The sequence below is a fragment of the Dipodomys spectabilis genome, unplaced genomic scaffold (genome assembly GCF_019054845.1).
Source record: "Dipodomys spectabilis isolate Male_0828 unplaced genomic scaffold, ASM1905484v1 ptg000054l, whole genome shotgun sequence".
Classification (NCBI taxonomy): domain Eukaryota; kingdom Metazoa; phylum Chordata; class Mammalia; order Rodentia; family Heteromyidae; genus Dipodomys; species Dipodomys spectabilis.
In genome coordinates, this window is record NW_024870731.1 from 18263616 (window position 1) to 18289968 (window position 26353).

A 26353-nucleotide genomic window follows, 5' to 3' on the forward strand; every position below is an offset into this window, starting at 1 on the left:
CAAAATAACAGAAGTGGGAAGGGGAATTTTCTTTCTGTCCTTTTTGTGTCTTATACTGGGAATTTAACCCATGACCTTATATATGCTGAGCATACACTCCAACACTGAGCCACACCTTTATTGCCAGGAAGGGCATTTTAATTAGAGAAGTCAATTCTGGGTTGAGGACCTTGTGCTGAGCTACAAGAAATGACAAATAATCAAGCATGTAAAGATTTGAGCATTTTTAGACAGATAAAACACTTATTACAATAATCTTTGTTTGTCTGTTTGAGTCAAGGTTTAGCTGACCCAGGCTGATCTCGAAATTTTGGCACAAGTGTTCTTCCTGCTTTAATGGCTGGGACTACAAGGCTAGTAACAATACCATGATCTTACATTGGTATTGGAGTTTAACCTCTTCAAGGGACAAAATGGAAGCCTTATTCAGAACTCAACAAACAAAGGAAATGATTAAATGAACCAATATTGCAATGTAGCTGTGTCATAAAATGCCTTGGAAAGCATAGTAAGAAGTTTGACTTTGATCTAATTAATGACTTGGAGGGTTTTACATGGGTAAGTGCGAGGGATTCATTTGAACAGAGATGCCAATGCAATAGAGGAATGCAATAGCTGGGGTGATGGCTAGCCTGGTGTGGGAATAGTATTGAGATGAGGTTGGAGCAACAAGAGGTCTAGTAGAGCTGACCTGACTTGCTAAAAGTTTCCCTACAAGTGAAACTAGTCATTAGAATAGCTAAGCTAGGCCATTACAAGCTGCGGAACAATCTGAGATTTTATACTCTGAGGAATAGTCTGTGTATTATTAAGTGCTTTAGAGACTAGAAGATTCTGGACCTTATTCGACCACTTTCAATTACCCTCTTTGTGTTTTATGGGCTTCGTTTGCTTGAAGTAAGAGTAGAACCACTTCTTGCTCTGACTTTGAATAGAACGCCAGATATTTGGGGTGACAATGGAATACAATGGCTCCTGTTCTATGAAGTTCCATTTCTCTTGGAACTGGGCTGGTGTGATAATGTAAAGGTGGCTGGATGAGTGAAATCTGGAATGGAAAACAATGTGAGTTAAAAGTGTTAGACGGAAGCCATACCCCTTTTATGCTTGCTGCTTCCCAAACATTCACTCCACTACCTGGTGGCTTGTCACAAGGCAACTTTTGACTCCATGGAAGTGAAACTATGTGTTCTTGTAAGTCTCAAGTGACGCTGATACTGCTGGTCCAGAATGCTGTTTTTCTTCTTCATTCCAGACAGTGAAAGCACTGAACAGGTAGAAGATGAATATGGATTTTTGAGAAGCAACAGATTATTTGCCTACTTTGTTATTAATGGAGACCAGTATGGCTCCATGCTGAAAACCATTGTCATAAACATCTTGGATGACTGGTTTGGGCAATTTCTTCATTCTTTCTAAACAAATTTACTTTTGGTGAAGTGAGCAGCAGACCCCACGGAATTCATTGCAGGGTCAACATGAGGCAGGTATGAATGAAAAAGAAGAAAGGAGAAAAATGTGGTTATAAAGTATGGAGCAATGAATGGGGCATCGGCTCTCGCTTTAACCTGCTGGTCTTGTATAAGTTACTCCCTGAGTGACTTGAACTTAGTTTCTGTGATGAAAGCCATCATTCTGAAACACGAGGGTAAACTTCCCATCTGGTAGATGCTTGAGATTGCTTTATAAGCCGCCATGCAGCCCTGCACTGGGGTCCCCACCATGAAACCAGTGTGGACTTTTAGGACAGTTGATTCTGCTGAACTTGGGCCAGAGGAGACTTGTGAAATCAGGAATGAAATAAATAGATAAAGGAACTAAACAGTATTTTCTTTTGTTTCTCTCCTCCCATCCCCCCTCACCCGATCTCCATCATAGCAATCGAAACCCAGAGCACCAGCTCTGAGGAACTGGTCCCCAGCCCTCCGTCTCCACTGCCTCCCCCGAGAGTGTACAAGCCCTGTTTCGTCTGCCAGGACAAATCATCAGGCTACCACTATGGGGTCAGCGCCTGCGAAGGGTGTAAGGTGAGTAGCGCGTCTCTCTCTCTGTGCCGATTCTCCGTGTGTTCTGGGCAGGTGACCTATCCAGCTTCTCCTCCCCCACCCAAAACAAGCTCTTTTGACATCTGTAATGTCGCCCCCAATTGGTGTTGTGGGTTTGATTGTATCTCGTGGGTGTGGTTATTTCCTTTCATCTCTTTAGTTTAAACTTCAGAAACATCTGCAAGTGACTGATAGAGGCCAAAGATTCCTGGCCCCTTAATCTCCCCACCCATATGCGTTCTTTCAGCTACGAAGAACCTTTTGAAGGAGTCTGGAGAAACATCATTGTGTTTCTCTTGAAGATCATGCCATCTGGTATCTTTTGTTGTTTTATTTTATATTTTAAATATGACTGACAGTCCCCTGCATCAACTTGCAGAGAATCCAAGGTTGAAATTGGGATTTATCTCTTGGCAACTTCCTCGGCTGTGTGGCCTTTGCATTTGAGTTTGATTTTCAGCCTGTAGAGACTTGCTACTGAGAATGTGTCACAGATTCAAGGGAGGTAGATTTAAAGCTCCTGCCTACAGAGTCCTGCAGGCTGAACATGTGTCAGAGAGCCTGTGGCTGCTTTGAATCAAGCTAGACAAACGTTATCAAACCCAACAGGCTTGAGTGAAAAAGTTTCTTATTCTTTTTTTTTTTTAAAGGGAAAAAAGAAACAAAGAATGACTCATATATTCAACCCAACCATAAAATAGTTTTCAAAGGTACTATGGCTGTCTTGAGCTAGCCCTTTCCTAGATATATAACTTCTTTTATCTGTCCTTTCTGGATCGTTATTTCAGTCTGTTATTTATATATCTAAATTGCACGATCCATTTGTAATCGTTAACTTGTTGGATTATTATAGAGGTTCTACTGCAGTGTTTTATTTGGGTCATTAGAATTAGCATGGTGTGTGTGTGTGTGTGCTGGTTCGACATAGTCATGTAGCAAACCATGCTAAAACTGGATGACAAAGTTATAATGCTTATTATAATTCTTCAGTGCTGGCCAGGCTCATCTGCGTGGTTTGTCTGGTCTGAGCCATGCTCCACTGAGAGTCTGGTCAGCTGCAGGTTATCTGATTGGTGCTGCCTCGGGGGATGCTGACTGTTGACTGGAGAGCCTCTGTGCACCTCTATAGAGTCTGCCCAGGTTACTGGCAGAGTCAGGGTTCCAGGAGAGAGCAAAAACAGCACATTGTCTACTGCCTCATGTTATTGACCCAAGGGTGTCTAAAGATCACTCTAAACCCCAAAGGTAGGAATGTGCTTCCTAAGAGGAATGTCAGAATCTCATCCTCCAGGGAATGGAAACAGAAGGAAAACTGGGGTCATAGTTGTATTCCGTCTATCATGCTGCATATCCAATCCTGATGAACACAGCGATAGGGACCCCAACCCCTCCCCAATACATCCAATCTGACAAATAATGGACTTGCCAAGAAGGAGGTTGAACAAATATGCAATTGTCACTCAGTTGAAGTCACTATGTGAGTCTTCTCACCTTTTTAGATCTTTTGAAGTAACAGATATTATTTCACAGAATAAAATCTATTTGGGAAAATCTATTGAAGATTTAGGAACACCTCCCTCCCCTCCCTCTGAAAGTGTGAGGGTTATTTGAAAGGAATTTTCTCTCTCTAGTAACTTGTAATAGAATTATATGGGCAACCAGCTGGCATATATATTTATGGAGAACTTTTAGCTGAACTTACTTAAATCTGTCATAATACCTGGGAAAACTTCAGTGGTTTAGCTTCATTTTACCCATTTGTTGTATAACATTTAAGTAAATCACTGTCGGTGTTTATTTGAAAGTTAAGTGATAAAATACGTCTGTATTTCCAAAAACCTTTTAAGTCATCTCATGTGCTCAAGTTGGAAGGAGCTTCTCTGTTTCCTGTCTTGGGACAGAGATACCCAACATGGGCTTTTTTGTGTAAACACCAAGTGGTTTCACAGTCTGTATGCCACAAACTGGTTTAATCAGGTAATAGTCAACGGATTCTCTCCCTCCTGTAATAATCAGAGGTTCCAAAAGATCCCAACATAAACTCACACCAATCAACACAACTCTGATACGTCAGCGAAGCAATTCAGAGCATAAGATAATATATTCTTTATCAGAACAGTAAGCCAGCAGGATGTGAAGAATTGTCCAGGCAAGTGCTGAATTCAGTGGTTTAGGTGCTGTGGATAAGTTTATGGACATGTTGACTTTCTTTCCTGGCTTACATTTGGGCTTCCTTGGAACCAAGTGTGAAAAAACAAAGCCTATAATGTAAAAGCTAATGACAAGGAAATAAGGCTTTAAATTAAAATATACAATCTCATTGATCATTTAAAATGACCTATTCCATGTAAACTTCATTGTGTAAAAATAGAAAATTAAAATAACCCTTGTTCTGTCCTGGGAGAAAACAGTTACCATTCATTCTTTCCATAAGTATGTGCATGTGATTATCTATGTTTTTGTTCATTCATTATGCAAAGCAAATAGGTTTTAATGATGTATGCTAGTGTTATCCTAACTTTAAAGTTTAGTAATATTTCAGAATCAAAATTTAACAACCGCATATTTTTTATAGTTATGCAGTTAATGAAATGGGTTATTTCACTAGTCTCTTGTTATATGATTAGAAGGGTTTCAATTTATGTCTCTTTAAGCTAGTACTTTAGTGTACAGCCTTCAGCTATAACTCTGATAATTTCTTTGTGAATTTTAGTAGAAGTGGACTTTCTACATCAATGACTTTATACGTTGAGTTTGTTTCATTTTTTTTTTTTTCAGTACTGGGAATTGAACCCAGTGCCTTTTGCTTGATGGGCAAATATTCTAACACTTGAGTCATGACCTCATTCCTTTGTTTTGTTTTACTTTTATTTTTGTGTATTGTTTTGAAACATAATCTGTCTAAATTTGTGTAGGCTGGGCTCATACTCTTCATCTTCCTCTCTCTGCCTCCTGAAACTAGATTATAGGCCTATACCACCATACCTTTCTATATGATTTTACACATTCTTTTTTATTGTATTTATTTATTTATTTATTTTTGGTGGTAAGGCTTGAACTCTGGGCTTGGGAGCTGTCCCTAAGCTCTTCAGCTCAAAGCAAGTGCTCTACCACTTGAGCCACGGCACCACTTCCTGTTTCTGGTAGTTAATTGGAAATGAGAGTCTCACAGACTTTCCTGCTCGTGCTGGCTTTGAACCGAGATCCTCAGATCTCAGCCTCTTGAGTAGCTAGGATTACAGGCATGAGTCTCCATCGCCTGGCTAATTTTATACATTCTTAAAACTTTTAATATGAATAGACAAAATATCCTTGAAAAAGTGTATATCAGTTTATGGTTTCTTCGTCTATAAAGTGAATCTCTCCTTTGTGATGATAATGGATTGGTAGACAGTTTCCCTTATTGAATTCTTCCTACACAGATTTTAATATTTATCCTGGACCATAGACATGGTGTCATTTTGGGCTATTAGCTGTGGGCATCTGATCCAGCCCTTGTCTGGAGTTCCAAGGTCACTGTGCAGGTTGGGGACCTCTAGTCTTAAGCACAACTTCTGAGCAGAACCCAGAATGTTTATCTTCAAGAAATAATGCCCACAGTGGCTTCTGCCTGCATAATCAGAATGACTTTCGTAACTATGATGAGGAAGAGAGGCTTTCATCTTCCTAGGAACCAAGTGGCAGTTTCAGCCACTGCTGCAGACATATGAGGATGGTCAGAATTTAATGAATGGGTTGTGGTTAACCTCTGGGAATGGTCAGTAGCTGCTGTATTGACACAACATCACCATGGCAACACAAACCACTAGACACACCCCTGGGATGTCCCGGTCAGGGGATTTCCAGCTGAATGATGGCAGTATTTTGCAGGGTACAAAGAGTACATAAAATGACATTCTGGTGTGTTTAGTCAAGGTTTGGCATTAGAACAAAGTGATAATATCATGTTTAAAGTAAAACTAGGTATGGTGCCACATGCGTGTACTCTCAGCACTGAAGAAGCTGAGGTGAGTTCCAGGCTAGCCTGGACTATAAGAACAGGACCCAGTTTCAAAATAACTAATAGTGAGATAATATAAATAAAATAATGTGTCTCATATCTTATAGATAACATTTATGTACAGTTTTAGCCTTAACAATATATTTCCACAGTTTTAGCTTTCAAGAAGAATAGAAATTGACTTATGCCTGTAATCCTAGCTACTCAGGAGGCTTATATCTGAGAATTGCAGTTCAAAGCCAGCCTGAGCAGAAAAGTCCACAAGATACTTAGTTCCAATTAACCACCAGAAAAACTGGAAGTAGTACTGTGGCTCAAAGTGGTGGAGGGCTAGCCTTGAACAAAAGAGCTCAGGAACAGCATGCAGATCCTGAGTTCAAGCTCCATGACTGACCACTCCCCTCTCCCCCCCAAAAAAATGTAAGAACTGATTGCTAGCTAGCTTGGTTATTTTCTAGCTTGACAGCCTTGGGAAGCATCTTAATTTTCTGTCTCTTCTCATCTGGAAAAATAGACATAATGCCAACTACATCACAGTATTTTTACAAGTATAAAGTAAGATAGCATATATAAAACATATATACACACACACATATATATATAACATATAAAAACAAAGAATAGTATCTGGCACATGGTAAGTGATATATATGCTTACTTGTTGTTTGTGCCATGATTAATTATAGCTATTACTTCTATACATAATAAATTTAGAACTGTTTTGATATCAGTTCTCATTCTTTTATAGCAAAACAAACACTGCCAATAAAACTTTATTTATAATAGCAAGCAGTGGGCCACATGTAGCCTTTGTTTGGGGCTATCACTTCCAGACTCCTGGCATAGTACACAATGATATTCTCCTCCTCACAATACTGAGAAATTGGTGGCCCAAGGATCTGATGAAGAGTCTGCAGGTCATCTAACTTGGGGGGACTCTAGGCTAGCATTGTTGCACCCTCCCAGCTGCAGAATTAGTTGATGACCCTTAGTCCATGACTTCACATCTTCAAGACCACTCTCCTTGACTGACCATCCCTTCATCCCATTCACACTCAGCACCTACTTCCAAAATCAGCTACTTCCAGAAACACCTGGCATCCTAAACTGTGGAAGCTTTTTAGAATGCATACATTAGTATAGTCTAAGGCTAGGAATGAAATCCTCAGCCTGTTGTAAAACCCATTGCTTCAGTTGCACAATATATAGAAGGTTAGAAGCTATTGAGAATTGTGGTCAAGAATGGCACATCTTGGGTAACAAATTACAAAAACAAAACAGGTAGGGATAAACTTACACAGTAGCATCTTTGTCATTTCCTGAAACAGTGGCTTCTTGGTAACAACACCAGAAGTGATTTTTTTTTTTTAAAGACCTTACAAAGTATTCTTTTCCTAGAAGAGATAGTTAGCAGGCAAGACCTATACCAGCTTGCTCCCGTTGTGGCTTGATTCTGTTCTAGAGAGCCTCCCTCTAGAATCCAGTACAAAAGCCCCAGCTCAGGCCCAGCCCAGGCCCAGCGCAGGTGGCCATATTGGATGCTCTCCACAATTCACATCAGAGATGCCTGCTGCAGCCACGTTGGCCACTTGCTCTGTAAAGCAGCCTTAAAGAGTTTGAACTTCACTAGCCTCTTCAGTCCCTGAGGGCTAAGTCTGTCCATTTTTTAAAAATCTGCCCATGTTATACTTGCTGCTGAAGAGAGGGGTTCTCTTCTCTTCTTGTGGCTCTGAAGAGCGTGGGCTGGGATTTCCAGCTCAACAACAAATAGAATGTCCAGTCACAAAAAGTTTTGCAATCAGGAAGATGGATGACTGCATTTAATTTTAGGATGCCTATTAAATACTATAAATGGGCTCAGAGATTTTATTTGACCAGGGCCATTTAAAAATACATTTTAAAATTGGCACAGATAAACAGAAACAAAAAAAGTAGTCTGGAGACTATTCTTGGCTTTCCTCACTTCAGTACTTGCTTCTGTTTAGGGGGTTGGCTACAGTTTTGAGCCCCAAGACCTGTATAAGATTACTAAAGAAAATAACAAACCTAGGTACACATCTGAGCTAACCTGGATTATGATACATGCCTTCAAGTTGCGTATGGTAGTCCTCAACTTACACTGAATAGGTCTCTTCTTAAACACTAAGGCTGTTGGTTGTTGTTACAATCAGCCACCAAGGGAAAACTTATTCCCCAACACAAATAAACACCTCCCACAAGACAGGCTCTAGAATATGGAAATGGAAGGTTTAGTATTCTGTTTCCAATGTTATAGGAAAGTACCAAGAACAATGTTTGTCAAACCACAGGTCCATGGGAAGTGTTTGCTCGATGGATGGATGCATGCATGGGAAAATGAGCAGTGCTGTTTACTTTTGTGCCCATGACAGTGGCCAAGAAGAGGTTGGCAAGTGCTGAGAGGGGTCCTCAGAGAACTCATTCATGGAGCTTCATGGAAACAGTGATTTCATAGATGCCTGTGTACATTCCTTGTAAGAAAGGGGATTGAAATGTTCCAGACAAAAAAAGCTGGAGGTAGACTTAGAAGGTAAACTAGCTTGGAATGAAATAGCTATGAAAAAGTTGAACGGACATTCATTTTGGTAGTATTCATTTGTATAGCCCTCTGTCAGCAAATGGGGAAATACATAGTTTATGCCTATATTCCTAGCTACATGGAAGACAGATCCAGAGGATCATGGTTTGAAGCCAGCCCAGTTAGAAAAGTTCCCAAGACTTCATCACTAAAATTGCCAGCAAAAAGCCAAACTTAGAAGCATGGCTTCAATGATAGAACACCAACCACACAAGCAAGTCCAGCAAGCTTGGGCCCCTGAGTTCAAACTCTGATGGTAGTAACAAAGAAAAAGAAAAAGAAACAAAAAGACCCACCCTCTCCTCAGAGAAGTTTTCCCACAACTTCAGGTTAAGTCTCCTTCTATACTTTTTTGTTGTTCATGTTTGTGATACTGATTATTAATGAAACTCAGTTATCATTGAAGAGGTATTTGTTTAAAATCAGCCTCCTACCATCCGACTATAAATTCAGGAGGCTGGGGCTGCTCTCTATCCCAACCTGATCACCATTGGGTAACACAGGGTTTGTGAAGCACAGGGTGTGGCCTCCACCTATGTTTTATAATCATAAACTATGTCCAACTAGATAGCAATTAATATACCCACAGATTACATGTCATAAGTTAGATATAATTATGATGATACATGCCCTCATAACTGTACACACTTTATCTAAGGAGATAATGAATTATACCTAATTGCATAGGGTTTTTCCATGATCCATCCATGTACATTTCTGTGAGAATTTTAATAAACAGGATGAGCAAGGTTTTGGGGAGCCAAAGCCCAGTTCATTTTTTTTTCTTAGTAATTTTCTGCCTTCTACCTCAAGTTAACCTTCACTGCAAATGAAAGTTGTCTTTCATATTGTCTTGAACTAGCAATTATACTGATATTTTTAAGAGTACTTTGGGCTCTTGGTCTTTTTTTGGGGGGGTCCAGTCGTGGGGCCTGAACTCTGGGCCTGGGCACTGTCCCTCAGCTCTTCAGCTCAAGGCTAGCGCTCTACCACTTGAGCCACAACGCCACTTCTGGCTTTTTTCTTTTTGCTTATGTGGTGCTGAGGAATCGAGCCCAGGACCTCATGCATGCAAGGCATGCGCTTTACCACTGAGCCACCTTCCCAGCCCCGTGGGCTCTTGGTCTTTTAAAGGAAAGAAAACTCGATGCACAGAACATCAAGACAGCAAGAATGAAGTTGAGATTTTTAAGGAATAGCTCCTTTAAAGGAGAAAGTATTTTTCTTCTTCTGCACAGATTTTCTTCTAAATAAAGATGTCATTTGGGGCTGAAAAAAAGCAGAAAATCTGTTTTGTCTCCCTCACCCCTTTCCTGGCAATGAATAAATAGGAAGTGGAAGGTGAATTCTGAATTATCCTGCAACCCTCATGTTGGCTGGGAGAAAATACTTTATTTAATTTAGTGGGTTTTGTTTTTCTTAATGGTTAAAAGTTCTGGAATTCTAATTTAAATGTTTACTTAGCTTGTTTGTTACTGAAAATGCCTACAATACTGTCATGTGCTGTTTTTGTTTTAGCAAACAAACTCAACAGCAATAATTTTTGGTAAAGGTTTTTGTTTTTCAGTTAAAGAAAGAAATATAGTATTCATGGTTAACCTGTCAATTTGAAAATGGCTCACTTCTCAATAATGTCTTCAGTATCTATTTCATGAAGATTCTAGCCATTTTTTAAAAAAGCACCTAAAATAAATAGTCCATTTTCAGATTTAAAGCATAAAGAAGGTAACAAAATAAGTTGTTTTCCCCAAGCCTCAAAGGAATATCATCTAAAAAGGCAGGCTAACCATATAGTGTAAGTGTTGCAAATGAACCAGCAAAACCTAAAATGAAGTATACTTTTGACCTTTCCCCAAAGTGATATGTCATGATTGAAAATTATTTCTAGTTTTTTGGTGGTACTAGGGTTTCAGTTGAGGGTCTATATCTTGCTAGGTTGGCACTCTATCACTTGAGCTATAACCGCATTCCTTTTTTTGCTCTACTTATTTTTCAGCTAAAGTCTCACATTTTTGCCTAGGGCTAGTTTCTGTGGTCCTCCTGGTCATGGTCTCTCAAGTAGCTAAGATTACAGGTATGCACTACTATGCCCATCTGTTTAAATAAAATTTATACTCTCAGAGATCATGTTTTAGTTATCTTTTGTAGGTGAATAATTCAGTCCTCCTGCTTCCAAGCTGTTTTACCAGCGAAATTAAATAAAATGCTTTCCATTGTTTAGTGTGGATTCTTATAGAGAGGTGATATATTTTTGTGTATGAATGAAATTCAGTCATGCTTATCTGAAATAAAAATATTCTCCAGCTGGGAGCCAGTGGCTCATGCCTATAATCTTACCTACACAGGAGGCTGAAATCTGAAGATTGTGGTTTGAAGCCAGCCTAGGAAGGAAAGGCTATGAGATTCCTATCTCTAATAAATGACAAAAAGGTATATGTGGGGAGGTGGTCCGAAGTGGAGCTATGGCTCACATGGTAGATGAGCAAAAAAGCTCAAGTACAGTGTCCAGGCCCTGTGCTCAAGCTCCACGTGCGCACACACACACACACATACACACACACAATACTCCAATGTCTCTGTTATTCATAACAGCTCAGTCCTACCTTCCTGATTGGAAAACTTCTATCTTCCACAGAATGATTAGAATCAGTCTCTGTCCTGTGTTGTAGCATGACATTAACTAGTTTCTTGACATTATTTGATTCTACCCACTGGAATGGCAAGAAATCCTGGAAAGGGACTGGGAACATGGCTTAGTGGTAGAGTGCTTGCCTAGCATGAATAAAGCCCTGGATTCGATTCCTCAGTGCCAAATAAACAGAAAAATCTGGAAGTGGCACTGTGACTCAAGTGGTGGGGCACTACCCTTGAGCACAAAGAGACACAGCGACAGAGCCCAGACCCTGAGTTCAAGTCCCAGGACTGGTTTAAAAAATAAAAATAAAGGGGCTGGGAAGATGGCTCAGTGGTAGAGCGCTTGCTTTGCATGCCTGAGGCCCTGGGTTCGATTCCTCAGCACCACATAAGCAAAATGAAAAAAGCCAGAAATGGCGCTGTGGCTCAAGTAGTAGAGCGCTAGCCTTGAGCTGAAGAGCTGAGGGACAGCACCCAGGCCCAGAGTCCAAGCCCCACGACCGGACTCCCCCCCCCCCAAAAAAATAAATAAAATAAAAATAAAAAAGGAAGACTGGAAAAGCATCACACCAGCTTCTTAAAAGCTGGGCCTCGAATTCCACACATCATTGGCTACAACTGGTCACATGACCAAAGCAACTGCAAAGGAAGCTGGGAGATGTCATCTAGCCATACACTCTAATAGATTTGTTTTTTTATTGCAGAAAGACATCATAGATGTGGTGAAAGCTAAAAGCTCTAGCATAGGGAGGTGTGTGTGTGTGTGTGTGTGTGTGTCTGACTGTCTGTCTGTCTGTGCATGCACATGCATGTGCATGTGTGTTGATCCTCATACTATTAAAGAAGTAGGTGAATGTATTTTACAGATGAGGAAGCAGAAGTTCATAAGGCCAAACTCAATCATGTGTGGCCTTGATTTATGATCTGTTCCTCTTACTGAAATGTTCACTATAAAAATCTCCTTGGATAGGTTTCTGTGCTTCCTTTGCCTTGAAACCCATCAAGCTATCTCCACGAAGTCAATGTTTTTTAAACATCTCCATATGCTATGTTCTGTTTTGGCGTTTTGAGAGATGGGGAAAGACTTCCCCTGTGGATTTAAATCTTTATCGGGGTTAGATTCCATTCTCAGCCCACAAGGCAAAAAGTGCATGTAGACAAAATGTCTCCAGGAAATACAAATGGTTACAGACAATCATATGACTGTCCTTAGGACCTAAAAAGTCAGTACTTCCTCCAGCTTGGGAAATAGCTCACTTCCTCCAGCTAGCTGTGCCCTCCATGGAGCACCAGATGAAACAGTTGTTTTCTGTTCTCATAGTGTGACAAAAGCATGTGTCCTTCACAGGAGAACCCTACTAGCCTAGCACGATCCTCGTGTCATGAAACCCACATTCTTCTAGATGTTTTCATGTCACCACGCTTCTGCTACCTGAGCTGTTACTTTAGAATTGGAATTTCTCTTGTATTTTTTATGAACAGTTGTTATTGAATTGTTGTTATTGTTGCTGCTGTTCAGTATTTTTCCAGCGCAGGAGGAAGCCTAGATGTATCATGTGGATAAACGATGCCAGAATGGGAAAAGTTTTGTTCTGTGGACCCTTGAACTCTAGCGCTGGAAGAAACGTAGAAAAGGGTATATAAAAAAAAAATCCATGTTCATCTTCTGCCTGTTCAATGCTAGCATTGTCTGGGCTGAAGAGGAAAAGCAGGGTTCTGGCAAGCCTGCTCATTAAAGCCTCATTCCTTGTTCCTTGTTCTACAGTGAAAAGATGACATTCCTTTGCTAGCCATGTCCTGCCCAGATTTCTGGCACCAGTTCCGTGGCCAGCACTGTCGCCTGGGGCATTTCTGTTTGGATTGGTTTTGTTTTATGTGAAAAGCAGCGAAGTACAGGCTGCATCAATGTACGAGGTAGAGCTGGTTTTGCAACGCTTGTTGTCACACTTGTCAATAGTCGAGGTGGACTGTCTGCCAGGGGATCCGTTCCCTTTTCAGTAGTGTCAAAATGCGAGAAGGTGGTACAGGAAATTCAACTTCATAGCCTTTTCTCAAGTGTCCTGTCAGGCTTTGTATTTTAACATAGGCCTCTCCTTTCTCAGGGTTTTATGCAATGCTTTATTTATAACCGAGATTGTGGACCTGCAAGGTAAATACTCCAGTAAGGAAAAATACAATCTTCAGTGAGACTTCTCAGTTCCAGTGGAGCTTTTTCTACATCTGCACTGAACTGGAACGTGTAAAATGAACTTCTCAGGTGCCGTGAAGGCTGAAGTCATAAGCATTCGAAAACTCTGAGGTAGGCCAGTGTCTGGGAGAATGTTTTAGTTTTTCAAAAGATTGTCATGGTTAAGCAAGTTTGGAGAAACTAAAATGATCAAACATCATTAGTTCCTCTCTGTGCTTTTGAATCTGAACATAGCAGCCTCCTAAGTAGACAAGACTACCATTCATAGAGACTTGGAAAGTCCCCCAAATCATGGAAAGAAATTATCCTTGTTACAGAAACTGGACAGGGGTTATCTGACTGCTCTTGGGGAAAGGAGAGCTTTGGTCTGGATGTCAGTTCTTCATGTCCTTCTCTATAGGGAGTATCTTTGAAAGCAGCAGCTGTAGATTATATGTATAACCACTTAATAGCATAAAGAATTAGTTTCAAAATAACAGCCCTTGAGGGGAGGTATGGTCTTTGATATTTGTCACTTTCCAGAGGTATATTCTGCCATGATTGTTGTTCCTTCCCATGGTTCTGACCCAAAGTGACACAATATATTGGTTTCTTAGTCATTAAGACGTCATTTGGTGGCACCTAGCCTTTGTTTGTGGTTGTTAAGCTGGTACAGGGGCTTCAACTCAGGGCCTCATGCTCTCATTCACAGCTGATGCTCTATCACTTGAACTGTGCCTCCAACCTGGTGTTTTATTAGTTAATCAGAGATGGAGTCTCACAGACTTTTCTGTCTAGGCTAGCTTTGAATTACAATCCTCCAGATCTCAGCCTCTAGAGTACTGGGTACAGACACCTATTGGCATCTATTCTGTTTGAATCTATAATATATCGTGTCGATGATTTCCCCAAAAGCATTACACTAAAATGCTTGCATAACTTTCAGCAAAGCTTATTGTGCTGAACTGTGACAGGAAAATAGTGAAATTTTTAGTTCAATGCCAGAAATTTGAGGGGAGGGTCTCAGATATCAAGCAATTGTGCTCATTCTGGTTATTACCCTAAGATGGAAGTAAATGTGCAATTCCTCATTTCATTGTACTTTAGTCTTAAATTATCCCCCTCACCCTTTTTTGTACCAGTAGTAGAGCTTGAACTCAGGGCTTAGGTGTAATCTCTTAGCTTATCTATCTCTACTACTTAAGCCACAGATCTATTTTGGGCTTTTGGATGGTTAATTGAGACAAGACTTTCATGGACTTTCCTGCCTGGGCTGGCTTTGAACCTTGGTCCTCAGATGGGTAGAATTTCAGGTGTGAACCACTAGTACCTGGCTATCTTTGACTTTTAGAATGAGGTGAAACTCTCCCTTTTAAATGCATGTTCGGTGCCAATTCTGGTTACCAAAAATTGGAGTCTTATGTTTGTATGTAATATGCACACAGGTAATGAATTTATTTCCAAAATAGAAATACATTTTTGTGTAGATAAGAGCTACACCAAAGTATGTGTTAAAGCCCAATAAATAAGAAAAATGAGGTAAGAGGCAGGTTGGGAGGGATGGGTGAGAATATTGAAAGGAGTGACCTTGATCAAGATGCATGATGTTTTTATATAGTGCTTTGTACAATGGCAAGTCCTATGTACAACTACTTCAAAATAGTAAACATATAAAAAGAGCCCAATAAAGAAATCTGACTGTCATCACTGAATATATTTGGGTTTTTAGTGCACACTCACAATGCTATCATTTATTTTCCACTCCCCACGTGTAAGATATTTACTGCAATATAGTTCACAGGGTTGATTTCAGGGACCTGGTGAATTAAGAAACCTGCAAGAGTATTTTGAGCAAGCATGTCTGGATCAGGTATTCCTGTGCTATTTGATTCTCTTCATACATCTTATCCTTTAGGAGTCCTAGGCCTCCGAAAGAGTATCCCTGTTCTCTACTGCTCATATTATTATTAGAAATAAGAGCGTTTGTTGAGGAATGACACCAGTGACCTCTGAGGTACTAGGATGTTTACCTGCCTCCTGTCAGGCAGAGGGGGTGAGGGGAGAATGAGGGGGAATGGGGTGGGGGGGAGAGGAGGAGGTGTTTGCATCCACCTAACAGAAGAGAAACAAACAGGCAAAATTCACCGAAAATAAAGTATGTTTAAGCATTTTGGTACTAAATAAATATTTTAGTAACTTATGTTAACTAATGAACTGGAAATTCCTATCTGGACCTATGGAATGATTTTAATAAGAAACACAAAGTGACTTGGCTAGACTTTTGAAACTTCCTCACATTTGCTTCTTTTTTAAGATGCTTGGGAGGCATGGTCACAAAGCATGGGTTATGAGTTCCAAGGGAACCCATCCTTCTCTTCTGCCCATCATGAAGCTCCCTTCCTTGGAAGCTTCTGCTGTAGGCATGTTGAGGTTCTAACCTGTCTCTGAGATGACCCAGCCTGTACTGTTGTGCTTGGATTCTTCCACGAAGCAGACTTGCAATGTTTTTCTATCTCAGTAACATTCTTTCTTCTATCACATTTGAGGTCCTAACTTCCCACTTCAGTCAAGGTGAGGTCAGGTTATGCTACAGAACAACCCAACTTCAAAGTTATCGTGGCTTCAAGCATGGTTATTTATTTGGCACTCAGGTCCTGTGTGAGCCTTAGATGGGCAGAGCCTTATTCCATGTCATCTTCATTTAAGGATCAAGACTGGCAAGAGGCACAGAGAGTCATAAATCCACTAGCCATGGCATCCAGGGAACAAGTTGCAGAAGATGTGCACGGCTCCACTCTTCTCCTACAGGGACTTCCACCTCCATGAATACTCATTGGCTGGAGCAATTCTACAGCCCTACTCTATACAAATGGAGGAGAGAAATGAAGCTTTATAATCTGTCTAGAGAAGAAGAATGGACAGTCTTTAATGCTGGCCCTTTTTCTGTGTCAACAATCTTCATGCTCATTTGTGTTGCTGCAATCCTGTGGCTCTCCATCCAGGTGTCTCCAACAGTTTCATTCATAGGTAGTGGAAGAAGAGGTCCTCTTTCCAACAGTACCAAACTACTCGCTCTCCCTGACACATAACATTCCTTAAGTAAAGCATTCCTGTTTAGTTATACTATCTATCTGTCGATCTGTCATCTATTTATCTATCTATCATCTTTCTATCAGACATCTGTCTATCTTTGAAATATTGAAACTCAGGGCTTTATAATTGCTACACAAGCATGATACCTCTTGAATCACACCTTGTACCTCTTGAGTTCTTTTACATTTACTTTGTCTTTCAGATAAGATCTCAATACTTTGCCCAGGCTATTCCTGAGCCATGAACTTCCTACTTCTGCCTTCCTGGTAGCTGAGAATACAGATGTGTTCTATTTTATCTTGATTCATCAGATTCTTACTATTTTTATATCATTCTTCTTTGTAGATTTATTTAGGAATTCCTTATGCATAGTTAATAACATCAATTTAGAGTAAAAAAAAAATACTGAGTCACACCCAGAATTGTGATCATACCATGTCTCACCTTACTTAGAGTTTAACTCTTAAAAATGAGTATATGATGGGATTGGAGGCATGGCTCATGGTAGAGCACTAGCCTGTGAGAGAAAGTAGCAGGTACTGAGCTCAAGTCTTGGTCTCAGACCAAGAATAAAACAAAAAACAAATGCATGAACTGGGCACCCATGATTCATAATCTGATATCCTAGCCACTCCTGAGGCTGAGGTGTAGAGGATCATGTTTTGAGGCCAGCCCACGTCGAAAAGTCCAAAAGACTCCATCTTCAAAAAAAGCAGCCAAAGGATTAAGATTCTGTCATACAGTGCCAACTAAACAAGCAAGCTGAGCAAGTTCAAGTTCTTGAGTTCAAACTCAAACTCTGAGTTTGGGTTTAATTAACAAATCAAAATAAATTAAAAATAAGTATATAAGGAAAAAATTCCATATGGTTAAAGTGATCAGACTCTGTTATCTCAATTACCATTGCTGCATAACAAACCAATACAAGCCTTGCTGCCTAAAACAACTTTTTTTTTCTCCCTCAGTTTCTTCGGATCATTAGTTTAGACAGAGTAAGAATCACTTGTTTTTTAGTTTATACTCTCTCAGGCTCCAGGTGATGAGACTCCATGTCTAGAAATGACTAAATGAATGGGAAGTAGAATCACTTAGAGATATTATCACTTAAGGGCCTGGATACTGATAGTCTCTGTAGAGTTATCGGGTAGAGTTATCAACCAAAACACTTATGATTAGCTTCCTAATAGGTCTTGAGCTCCCTTCCAAAATGGCAGTTCTATGGACTGGACTTGAGTGGCTCAGAGACCCCAATGCTAGGGCTGCAGAGGTCAAGGTAAAATCATTTTCTTTCCTAGACTTGGAAGTCCTACAACTTTCACTCAGTCCAATCCTGGTGGACGAAGCAATTATAAACCCACCCAGATCTAAGCTAAAGGAACACAAAACCTTCCTCTGGTATATTTACTTACATGGAGGCCATTTAAAAGGCACATTTCTCATGAGAGATGTCACTGTGGCCCTCTTTGAAAATACTAAGCTATTGTAAATCGGGTTTGTTTTAACCAACACCTCCTTATTCAGTTAGATGCCAAATCAAGTGTGGCTTGTCCTTAAGAACCAGTTGTGGGAAAGTTACTTACCTTGATGGACTCAGAAGACACATGACTCAATTTTTTTAAATAGAGGGAACTGAGATGGGCTGAGGGTACAGGAGATCACACCATCCTTCCTGCCACATTCAGGGCATTGGGTTGGTCACCCCTTGCCTTTAAAAAGAATCCTGGTACTGGGGTTTGAACTTAGGGGTTGAGCACTGTCCCTTAACTTTTTCAATGAAGGCTGGCACTCTACTATTTGATCCACAGCTCCACTTTGATCTTTTTGGTGGTTAATTGGAGATAAGAGTCTCATGGACTTGCCTATCTGGACTAATTTCAAACCACGATCCTCAGATCTCTGCTTCCTGAATAGCTTGAATTACAGGCATGAGTCACTGGAGACCCAAGAACCCCCTGCCTTAAGCTTCCATGAGTGGGTTCTGGCTTCATAGGTACATGAGCAAATTGAAATCCCCTTAGGGTGTACATAAAGTCCACGAGAAAGAGAAGGAAAAGTCATCCAGAAGACCATTCATTCACACCCCAGCTCTGCCAGCCAGATCAGACAACCATTAAGGTCAATTGATTCTAGGCCACTGAGGTTTTACTTTGACTAAATGTAGGTCTAATGTGAGGCATTTCCTGTGAACTGAGCTCCCTAGCATTGAACTCCCATTGACTTCAACTGAAATTCTCTTTGGCTTCAGTTTGGAAGTTGTCTATGGGCTTTTAAGTACACCCTCTGGCAAAGGAGAAAGAACACTTGAAATATGCATAAATTCTCTACATATTTCTAAAGCTGGATTGTGTGAAAAAAATGCTTTCTCTTTTTTTTTCTCTCCTCTTTGAAGTTGGATATAAATTTTCGTGAAGTACATACAACATGTCAAGGGAACAGTAATGAGAAAATACACAGGGTATTTACTTTAAAATTACCCAGTAAGTCTGGTTTTAATGCAGCATACCATATTATGAAGTGCTAGGTGCTTTACTGAATTTCAAATGGCTGCTTTAGAAAATCTCAGGCTTTCTGTGCATAGTATTACGTAACTCATACCTACTTGTGAATGTGAATGTTATTTTCCTTTACTACTGAAACACTGAAGCTGTTTATTAATGTGTTTGTACTTAGATTTTTAGCACCAAAAAACCCTACAAACATGAAATGAGTTAAATTTTATTTTCAAGTCTTTACAGATAAAGTAATGCATTTTTTTCTAGTTCTTGGGCTTGAACTCAGGGCCTGGGCACTGTTCCTGTGCATCTTTGTGCTGAAGACTAGTGCTCTACCAGTTGAGCCACAACACCACATGTGGCTTTTTTCTGAGTAGTTTATTGGAGATAAGAGTCTCACAGTCTTTCCTGCCCTGGCTGGCTTCGAACTAGGATCCTCAGATCTCAGCCTCCTGAGTAGGATTATAGATGTGAGCCACTAGTGCCTGGCACAGTGCATTTTTAAAGCATTTTGCAGATTTTAAGGTCTGTAGGAGGATGGGCATGTTCTGGTGAGTTTTGTCAGTTTGGTCTAGCAGCCTGTGAGATTGTGGAAATTTTCACATCTCTTATTGGATTCAAACACTGCATGGTTTACCTCCTATTAGGACTCCATCGTTACCCCTTATAAAGGAGGCTAGCAATCACCAATAACAGAACCCACATTTCTGACTGATTCTACTCATGGCAGTCAAGAAGATCTCGATGATTTCCACCAACCCTTCCTGGCCCCCATGCATTCATTCCCAGTAGTAGAGAGACAGGAAGTGAGCTAGAATAACCCACAAAATGTCCATAATACAAAATACTGAAAGCTTGGTTGTGTTTCTTTGGGAGAGAGAAAATTGTATACGTCACAGCAGAGTCCATTTTGGTGAGGGAGTGGAGTACAGAATGCAGTTCCTGCTTTTCCTAATATTGCCAGGCCTCCCTTCAGTCTGGAGTGCTAAATTCCCTGAGGCTAGGTATCAGGCAACTTGAGTTTACATTCTGCCTCCACATTTTCTTGGACACCCGGTGTGATCCTTTCTGGAATTACTTAAATTATTTGGGAAATTAAGTAATGGATACACATAGCTTCTCTAGCAATGAAAGTACTCATCTCACACTTCCTTTGTGCCAGGCACGTATTTGACTTCTTTAATCCGGGGGGTGGGGGGGGCAACTCTAGATAGAAGGAAGGCTCTGCTGCCATGTTTTCCACACAGGGCATCCGATCCGTGCCAAGCCAGTGGCTTCCGGGTTATTTCTCCTCTCATTTCCAAGATGTGCACAATTCTCTACCTGCGATGTGAGCCAGGGTAGATTTTGGTGGTAGCAAAGGTAACACCTTTCATTGTTAACATTCTCTATCTACTGCTCTTTGACAGTATGACAAGAATGAAATGTAGCCATGTTCCCTATCATTGTAAAAGGCCCTATGCATCCCAATGCATTTACTTGATATTTTGTTCCTAATACTTTCTTGCCTAATCGTTGGATGATCTTAGTTTTTTTTGAGCAGTGAAATGGCTCAAGAATGTTTGATCATCATAACAGAATGCTTGATTGCTTTCTGCAAAAGCCCAACCTATTGTGAAGTTATCTGTACTCTTTCTTCTTGGAGTTAGTTTTACTAGTGGAGTTGATAGCTCCGCTATCATCGTTGGAGGCCTAAGCAGCATGGGAATCACATGGGCTGGTTGGAGATGATAGAGCGTGGTAGGAAGTGTGGCAAAGCTCCAGCTGTCTTCTAACTCATTGTCTCCCTGTGTGAATGGAGCTTGAGCTCCAGTGTGGGTCGGAATCACTGGGTGGCTTGTTGAATGACAGATTGTTGGCTCTCCTCACAGAGTTTTGGATTTAACAGCATGGGAATGTGGCTAATAGGCGTTGTTGAGGTGATTCCAGCAATGGGATATCTTGCATTATGTCTTCATGCTCCATCTTCAAAGGGGGAAGTAGCGTCCACACCTAGAACACACCTCAATTTGGATGGTCACATGTTGACATTTCAGTGACCACACTCAGCCAGTGACTGTGACATTAGAACATCACTGAAGTGGGGAAGTGGGGGAATGATAGCAGAGTCAAGCAACACAGGCAGAGACCCCAGAGATGTCAAGTGTGAAAGGGAATAGGAACAAAAGCAAGAAAGGTTGGAGAAAGCATTTAAGATACAATTGGGCCTGTTTACTTGTGGTAGTAATGGTGTATGATCTCAGGGCCTCAAAATTACTAGGCAGGCACTTTACAAATTGACCCATGCTTCTAATCCTATCTGTTTTTGCAATCATGGGACCTGAACTTGGGATCAAGTACTTTCTTTGTTTTTTCTTTTTTTTTTGGCGGGGGGGGGGGGGGGGGGAGGAAGGGGGGGTCCAGTCATGGAGCCTGAACTCTGGGCCTGGGCGCTGTCCCTCAGCTCTTCAGCTCAAGGTAGAGCTCTACCACTTGAGCCACAGCACCACTTTTGGCTTTTTTTCCTGCTTATGTGGTGCTGAGGAATTGAACCCAGGGCCTCATGCATGCAAGGCAAGCGCTCTACCACTGAGCCACCTTCCCAGCCCGGGACCAAGCACTTTCTACCTGAGCTACACCCCTATTACTTTTGCTTTTAGTATTTTTTCAGGTAGAGTCTCATGCTTTTTGCTTAGGGCAGTTTAAACTGTGATTTGCCTTCCCAGTAGCTGAGACATTCCAGACATATGCTACTATGCTCTGCCCTTGGGTGTAGTATCTTGAAAGAAGTGATTTTGGAGGATGATAATGGGAAACTTTGGAGAAATTTTGCTAATTGGTAGAAAAATCTTGATGAAACAATGTATATATTTGCTCTTTATTGATTTATGCCATTGAATTCCTTTTTACTCATGCTATGAAAACAAATATACATTCCACAGCTGAGGGTTATTCGTTGGTCATAATGAAAGAACTTTGGAATCATTTGAGAGGAAGAGTTACTCTATTTGCATAAGTTCAACTTCCTGACCTCTAGACCAGCTTCAGTGTTTTCATCAGAAAAATGTAACAAATTTAAAAAACAGATTACTTTTCTTCCAATTGACAAAAGGATATGTGGCTTTAGCTCCTGTAGAATTCAGGTTGAGGAGTCACAAATTACCCATTGATTTTTCTGGACCTTATTTGGAGCAAAGAGGAAACTCCCCAAATCCAGAGATAAGAAGCCACAGAGACTGGAGGCTGAGATTAGGAGCAAAACTCTTCTGGACAAAAAACATCAGCAGCACAAACTATATTCATTCTCTGTGTTACTTAATGGCTAATCTAGAGATTGTACTGCTGCTTGCTGATAGAGCACAGTTTAAAATATTTTATCATTAATGTGACAGGGAGTAGGATAAAGAAAATTAAGCGTGATTATAAAATGCTAATTATCATTCTCAAGTGCATATTGGGCACTCGCGAATATTTGCAGCATAATTTGCTTTATTTATTATTTCAGTTTGGTTATAAATGTTAATTCAATTGCAGATGGTATGTTGGCAATTTACAGAGCTATAAAGTTATTTAGAAATCCTAATATTTTCTACCAAAATGTTCTCTTAGTGATGGATGAGCTAAATTAAAAAGCCCCTGCTCTTTAGAGTTAACTACATTAATTGGCACATAGACTGCAGGGATTTCCAGATCTGTGCTGGCTGTGTGAACTCGTCAGTCGAGGGAAAGACATGATTTCTAATTTAAAGGATAATTTTGTTTGCTTTTTATGGTATTAGAGATTGGATTTAGGACCTCCTACTTGCTAGGCAAGCATAATGCTGAGCAACTCTTCCAGCCCTTTTGCTTTCAGTTTGTTTTCCAGATAACTTTCCCCAGGTCAAACTCTGAACTGAAGATCTTCCTGTCTCCACCTCTGGAGTAGCTGGGATTATAGGTCACTACCACATGCCACTCTTGGAGTGGGAATCTCCTTGATGAAGATGGGTATAACCCTGAGTTAGCCTCAACACCATCAAATATGTACATATATAGAACTATTTATGTGTTACATATCATATATAATTATATATGTATACACATACATATAATTTATATAATTACATATAACATAGTATATGTATTATAGTAACATATAACATAGTTACTATATTATAATAATATGAAATCTATAATTGTTATAGCTAATACAGTACATTAAATATATTTTCAGTATTTTACACATACACGTGCGCACAACAGTTTTAGACTAGAGGATGTCAAACTAGAGTTCACAAACTAAATCTTGCCTCTCAACTGTTTTTGGCCACTTATGCATTAAGACAAAATTGTATTTTGTATCTTAATGTATGGAAATATATATTTTAAGTAGAATACCACATGTTATATTACATGAAAATTGAACTTCGGTCTTTATAAATAGGGTTTTGAAGCCTGCAGCTGTCCACATTCATTCTTGCCTGTGCTGGGCATGGCTCTTCCCCACTCCGACCCCACAGAGAGAAGGATTTTCAGCAGAGACCATTTCTTCCACAGCTCAAACATTTACATTTGGCCCCTTGCAGAAGTCTGTCAACCCCCAGACCAGATTACCTACAAAACAGAGATTTAATCTTTAACCTCAATTCAGAATTTATGGAAGCTTAAGAATTTGGGGGTAACAGTTTAAAACACATCTCTTCATTGTTTAAAAACATTGTATTAGCACATATACTTGAACGAGGGGCTTCAGTGTGATATTACCATTTATTATTATTATTACTATTACTTGTGTGTGTGCATGTGTGCACGGGTACGGGGGCTTGAACTTGCACTCTCCCTTAGCTTTTTGCTCCACACCTCTACTTCTGGCATTTTGTTGTTATTGTTGTTAATTGGGAGATAAATCTCTCAGATTTGTCTGTTTGGGCTCGCTTTAAACCATGATCCTCAGATCTCAGCCTTCTGAGTAGCTAGGATTATTACAGGCCTTAAGCCACCAGTATCCAGCCCAACTCCCTTTATTTTTGAATATTAAAAAGATTAGAAATATGAGTTCGTTTCCTTCTTTTGTGATGTTAATAATTGAAACATCGTATTACCAATGTAAGTAATTTTTTGCTTTACATACTCTCTATGTACACATTCAAAACATTCTCTTTGCCTTCCCCTAGCTAAAGATAAAAGTAAAAATGGTTTTCTTTTATTGTCAAATTAAAGACATAAACTAAATTGTGTTCCCAGACTATTCTGTTTGGGTTAACAATTAGGAATTCACACATGGAAGCATGATAATATCAGGAAACGTGGCTTCCTTGTATAACTGGTCGGGAGAAATGTCATTCCTTACTAAGAAATACTGTGCTTAATTAATTCTTGCTCCTAGGAGGTCAACTTGGGGCACTCATTATGGCCTTAATTGGTGGTATAAATCCTGAGACCCTGGAGGAAACACACGTTGATCGGTGAGCGGTCTCTGGCCTTTAGGGAAGCGAGCCCTGTGTCACCCCCATCGTGGACAGTGACAGCTTCTGGTTTTGATGGCTTGGGGTCTGGCCATGCTGATATTAGGTTTAAAGGCCAATGTGAAATAAGAAAAGAAATGCAGTGACTGGTCCCGGCGTTAAACAGTGTGAGACAACCCGCTACCTTCTGACTTGGAAAAATGTGTTTCTGTGAACTCCAGTTCTCTATATTAAATTATATTCATTACACAAGCCCATCTGGAGTCTCCTGCCAGGCCAAAAATCATCTTACAGACATTAGCAAAAGGAAGTAAAATGTAATTTTTTTAATTGTACACTTTTCATTTCCCTTTTATTTTGGGGGGCCCTTTTATTGGAAAAAGCAGATGGAATGGAAAGCGGAGTCCCCCTTGCCCAGTCCCCTTCAGGAACAGAGGTAGACTTTCTCTCACACACATTGGCTTGAGGTGATGATGGGCTGTGGAGATGCTGGGATAATGACTGAAAAGGTCAGGAGTTCAATGCGATGCTCACACTGGTTGGGTGGTAGACTTTGGAGAGAAAAGGACAGGACGTGGCTACACTGGGCTTTCTCTAAAGTGGGTTGCCACAAATTACGTTTGACAGTGTGGAAATGAAACTCATAAATATCACATATGGTGCAGCTTGCTCTTGTGTCCTGTGATCGACTGTCTAGTATTTTGCTGGGTTTTTGATTATTTTGTTTTGTTGGTGACAGTCCTGGGGTTTGAACTCAAGGCCTGGGCTCTGTGCCTTAGCTATTTCACTCAAGGCTGACACTCTACAACTTGATCCATAACTCCACTTTGAGCTTTTTTGCTGGTTAATTGGAGATAAGAGTTTCACAGACTTTCCTGCCTGGACCACAATCCTAAGATCTCAGCCTCCTTAGTAACTAGGATTACAGATATGAGCCACCAGTGCCAAGCTTTCCACTGGGTTTTAGACTCAAAGTCAAAAGGTGCTATATTTGGGGAACTTTGGGGTTTCTTCAGCATTTTGCTTCTTGTCAAACCAGCTGAAAGTTATACAACAAAGCTCAGCTTAGGGAAATGAGGACTATGTGTTTCCTGTTCAGACACATGTAGATCTCAGACATCAGTGCTAGAAGGCAGATAGAGTAATGCAGCCTTGTGTAAGGATGCTATGGTGGGGGTATAGCACTTTGCCCAAAGGCCTAACATCAGTTCAAGTCCAAAGGTGAAGTGGCCCATAGCCCTTTGGACCGCCACTCAAGAATTTTTGGTCTTCAGCAGTCCTGGAGAGGGTGACTGGCAAATGAAGTAATCCTCCCACCCACATAACCCTCCCACCCATCCCATCCACATGAGAAAATAATGCTGGAAGCCAGGTAGGGTGATGGATTTGATGCTGAGGATACAAAAAGCTGAAGGGTTACTTATGACAAATCTTCACATTAATAAACTACATGAGAACGAGTTCCAGTCATCATCTGTGTATGAGCTCCCACTCATCTGTCACTTCACCCAAATGAATTCCTGACTTGCTGAGTTTGGAAGAAGTATTTCAAATTCAATAATAGTGAAGAACTTTGGGGCAGCATATTGACATTTCCAGTGCATTTGTATAATTCTTGATGATGGCCGTGCAGGTCAAAGGGAGAAGGAGGATCAGAGCTGGCCTGGACTTTCTTTTATCCTCATATCCATATCCTTTGTATAGCTTTATTTCCATCAGTTATACAGTCACAGATTCATGCTTTTAATATTCACATACATGCTTTCTAGTGCTAAGTATTTTCCAGTTGAGCTTTAAATCAGACATACTTCTGAATTCTGTCACTAGATTTGGAGGGGTGAGAGAGAAGAGGAATGTGGGGTGAGTCCCTTTCTCATTCATTCCCCCTGGCTTCTTTGTGCCT

At 40.4% G+C, this 26353-nt stretch overlaps 1 protein-coding gene across 1 annotated transcript in view; it reads left to right on the plus strand.

Annotated features, from left to right (window-relative positions):
- Rarb (retinoic acid receptor beta) overlaps positions 1-26353 on the plus strand; it is a 147191-nt gene that overhangs the window by 31600 nt on the left and 89238 nt on the right. Inside the window, exon 2 of the mRNA XM_042680073.1 lies at positions 1879-2027. Within this exon, the coding sequence (XP_042536007.1) occupies positions 1879-2027 (149 nt within the window). The remainder of the gene's footprint in view (positions 1-1878; positions 2028-26353) is intronic.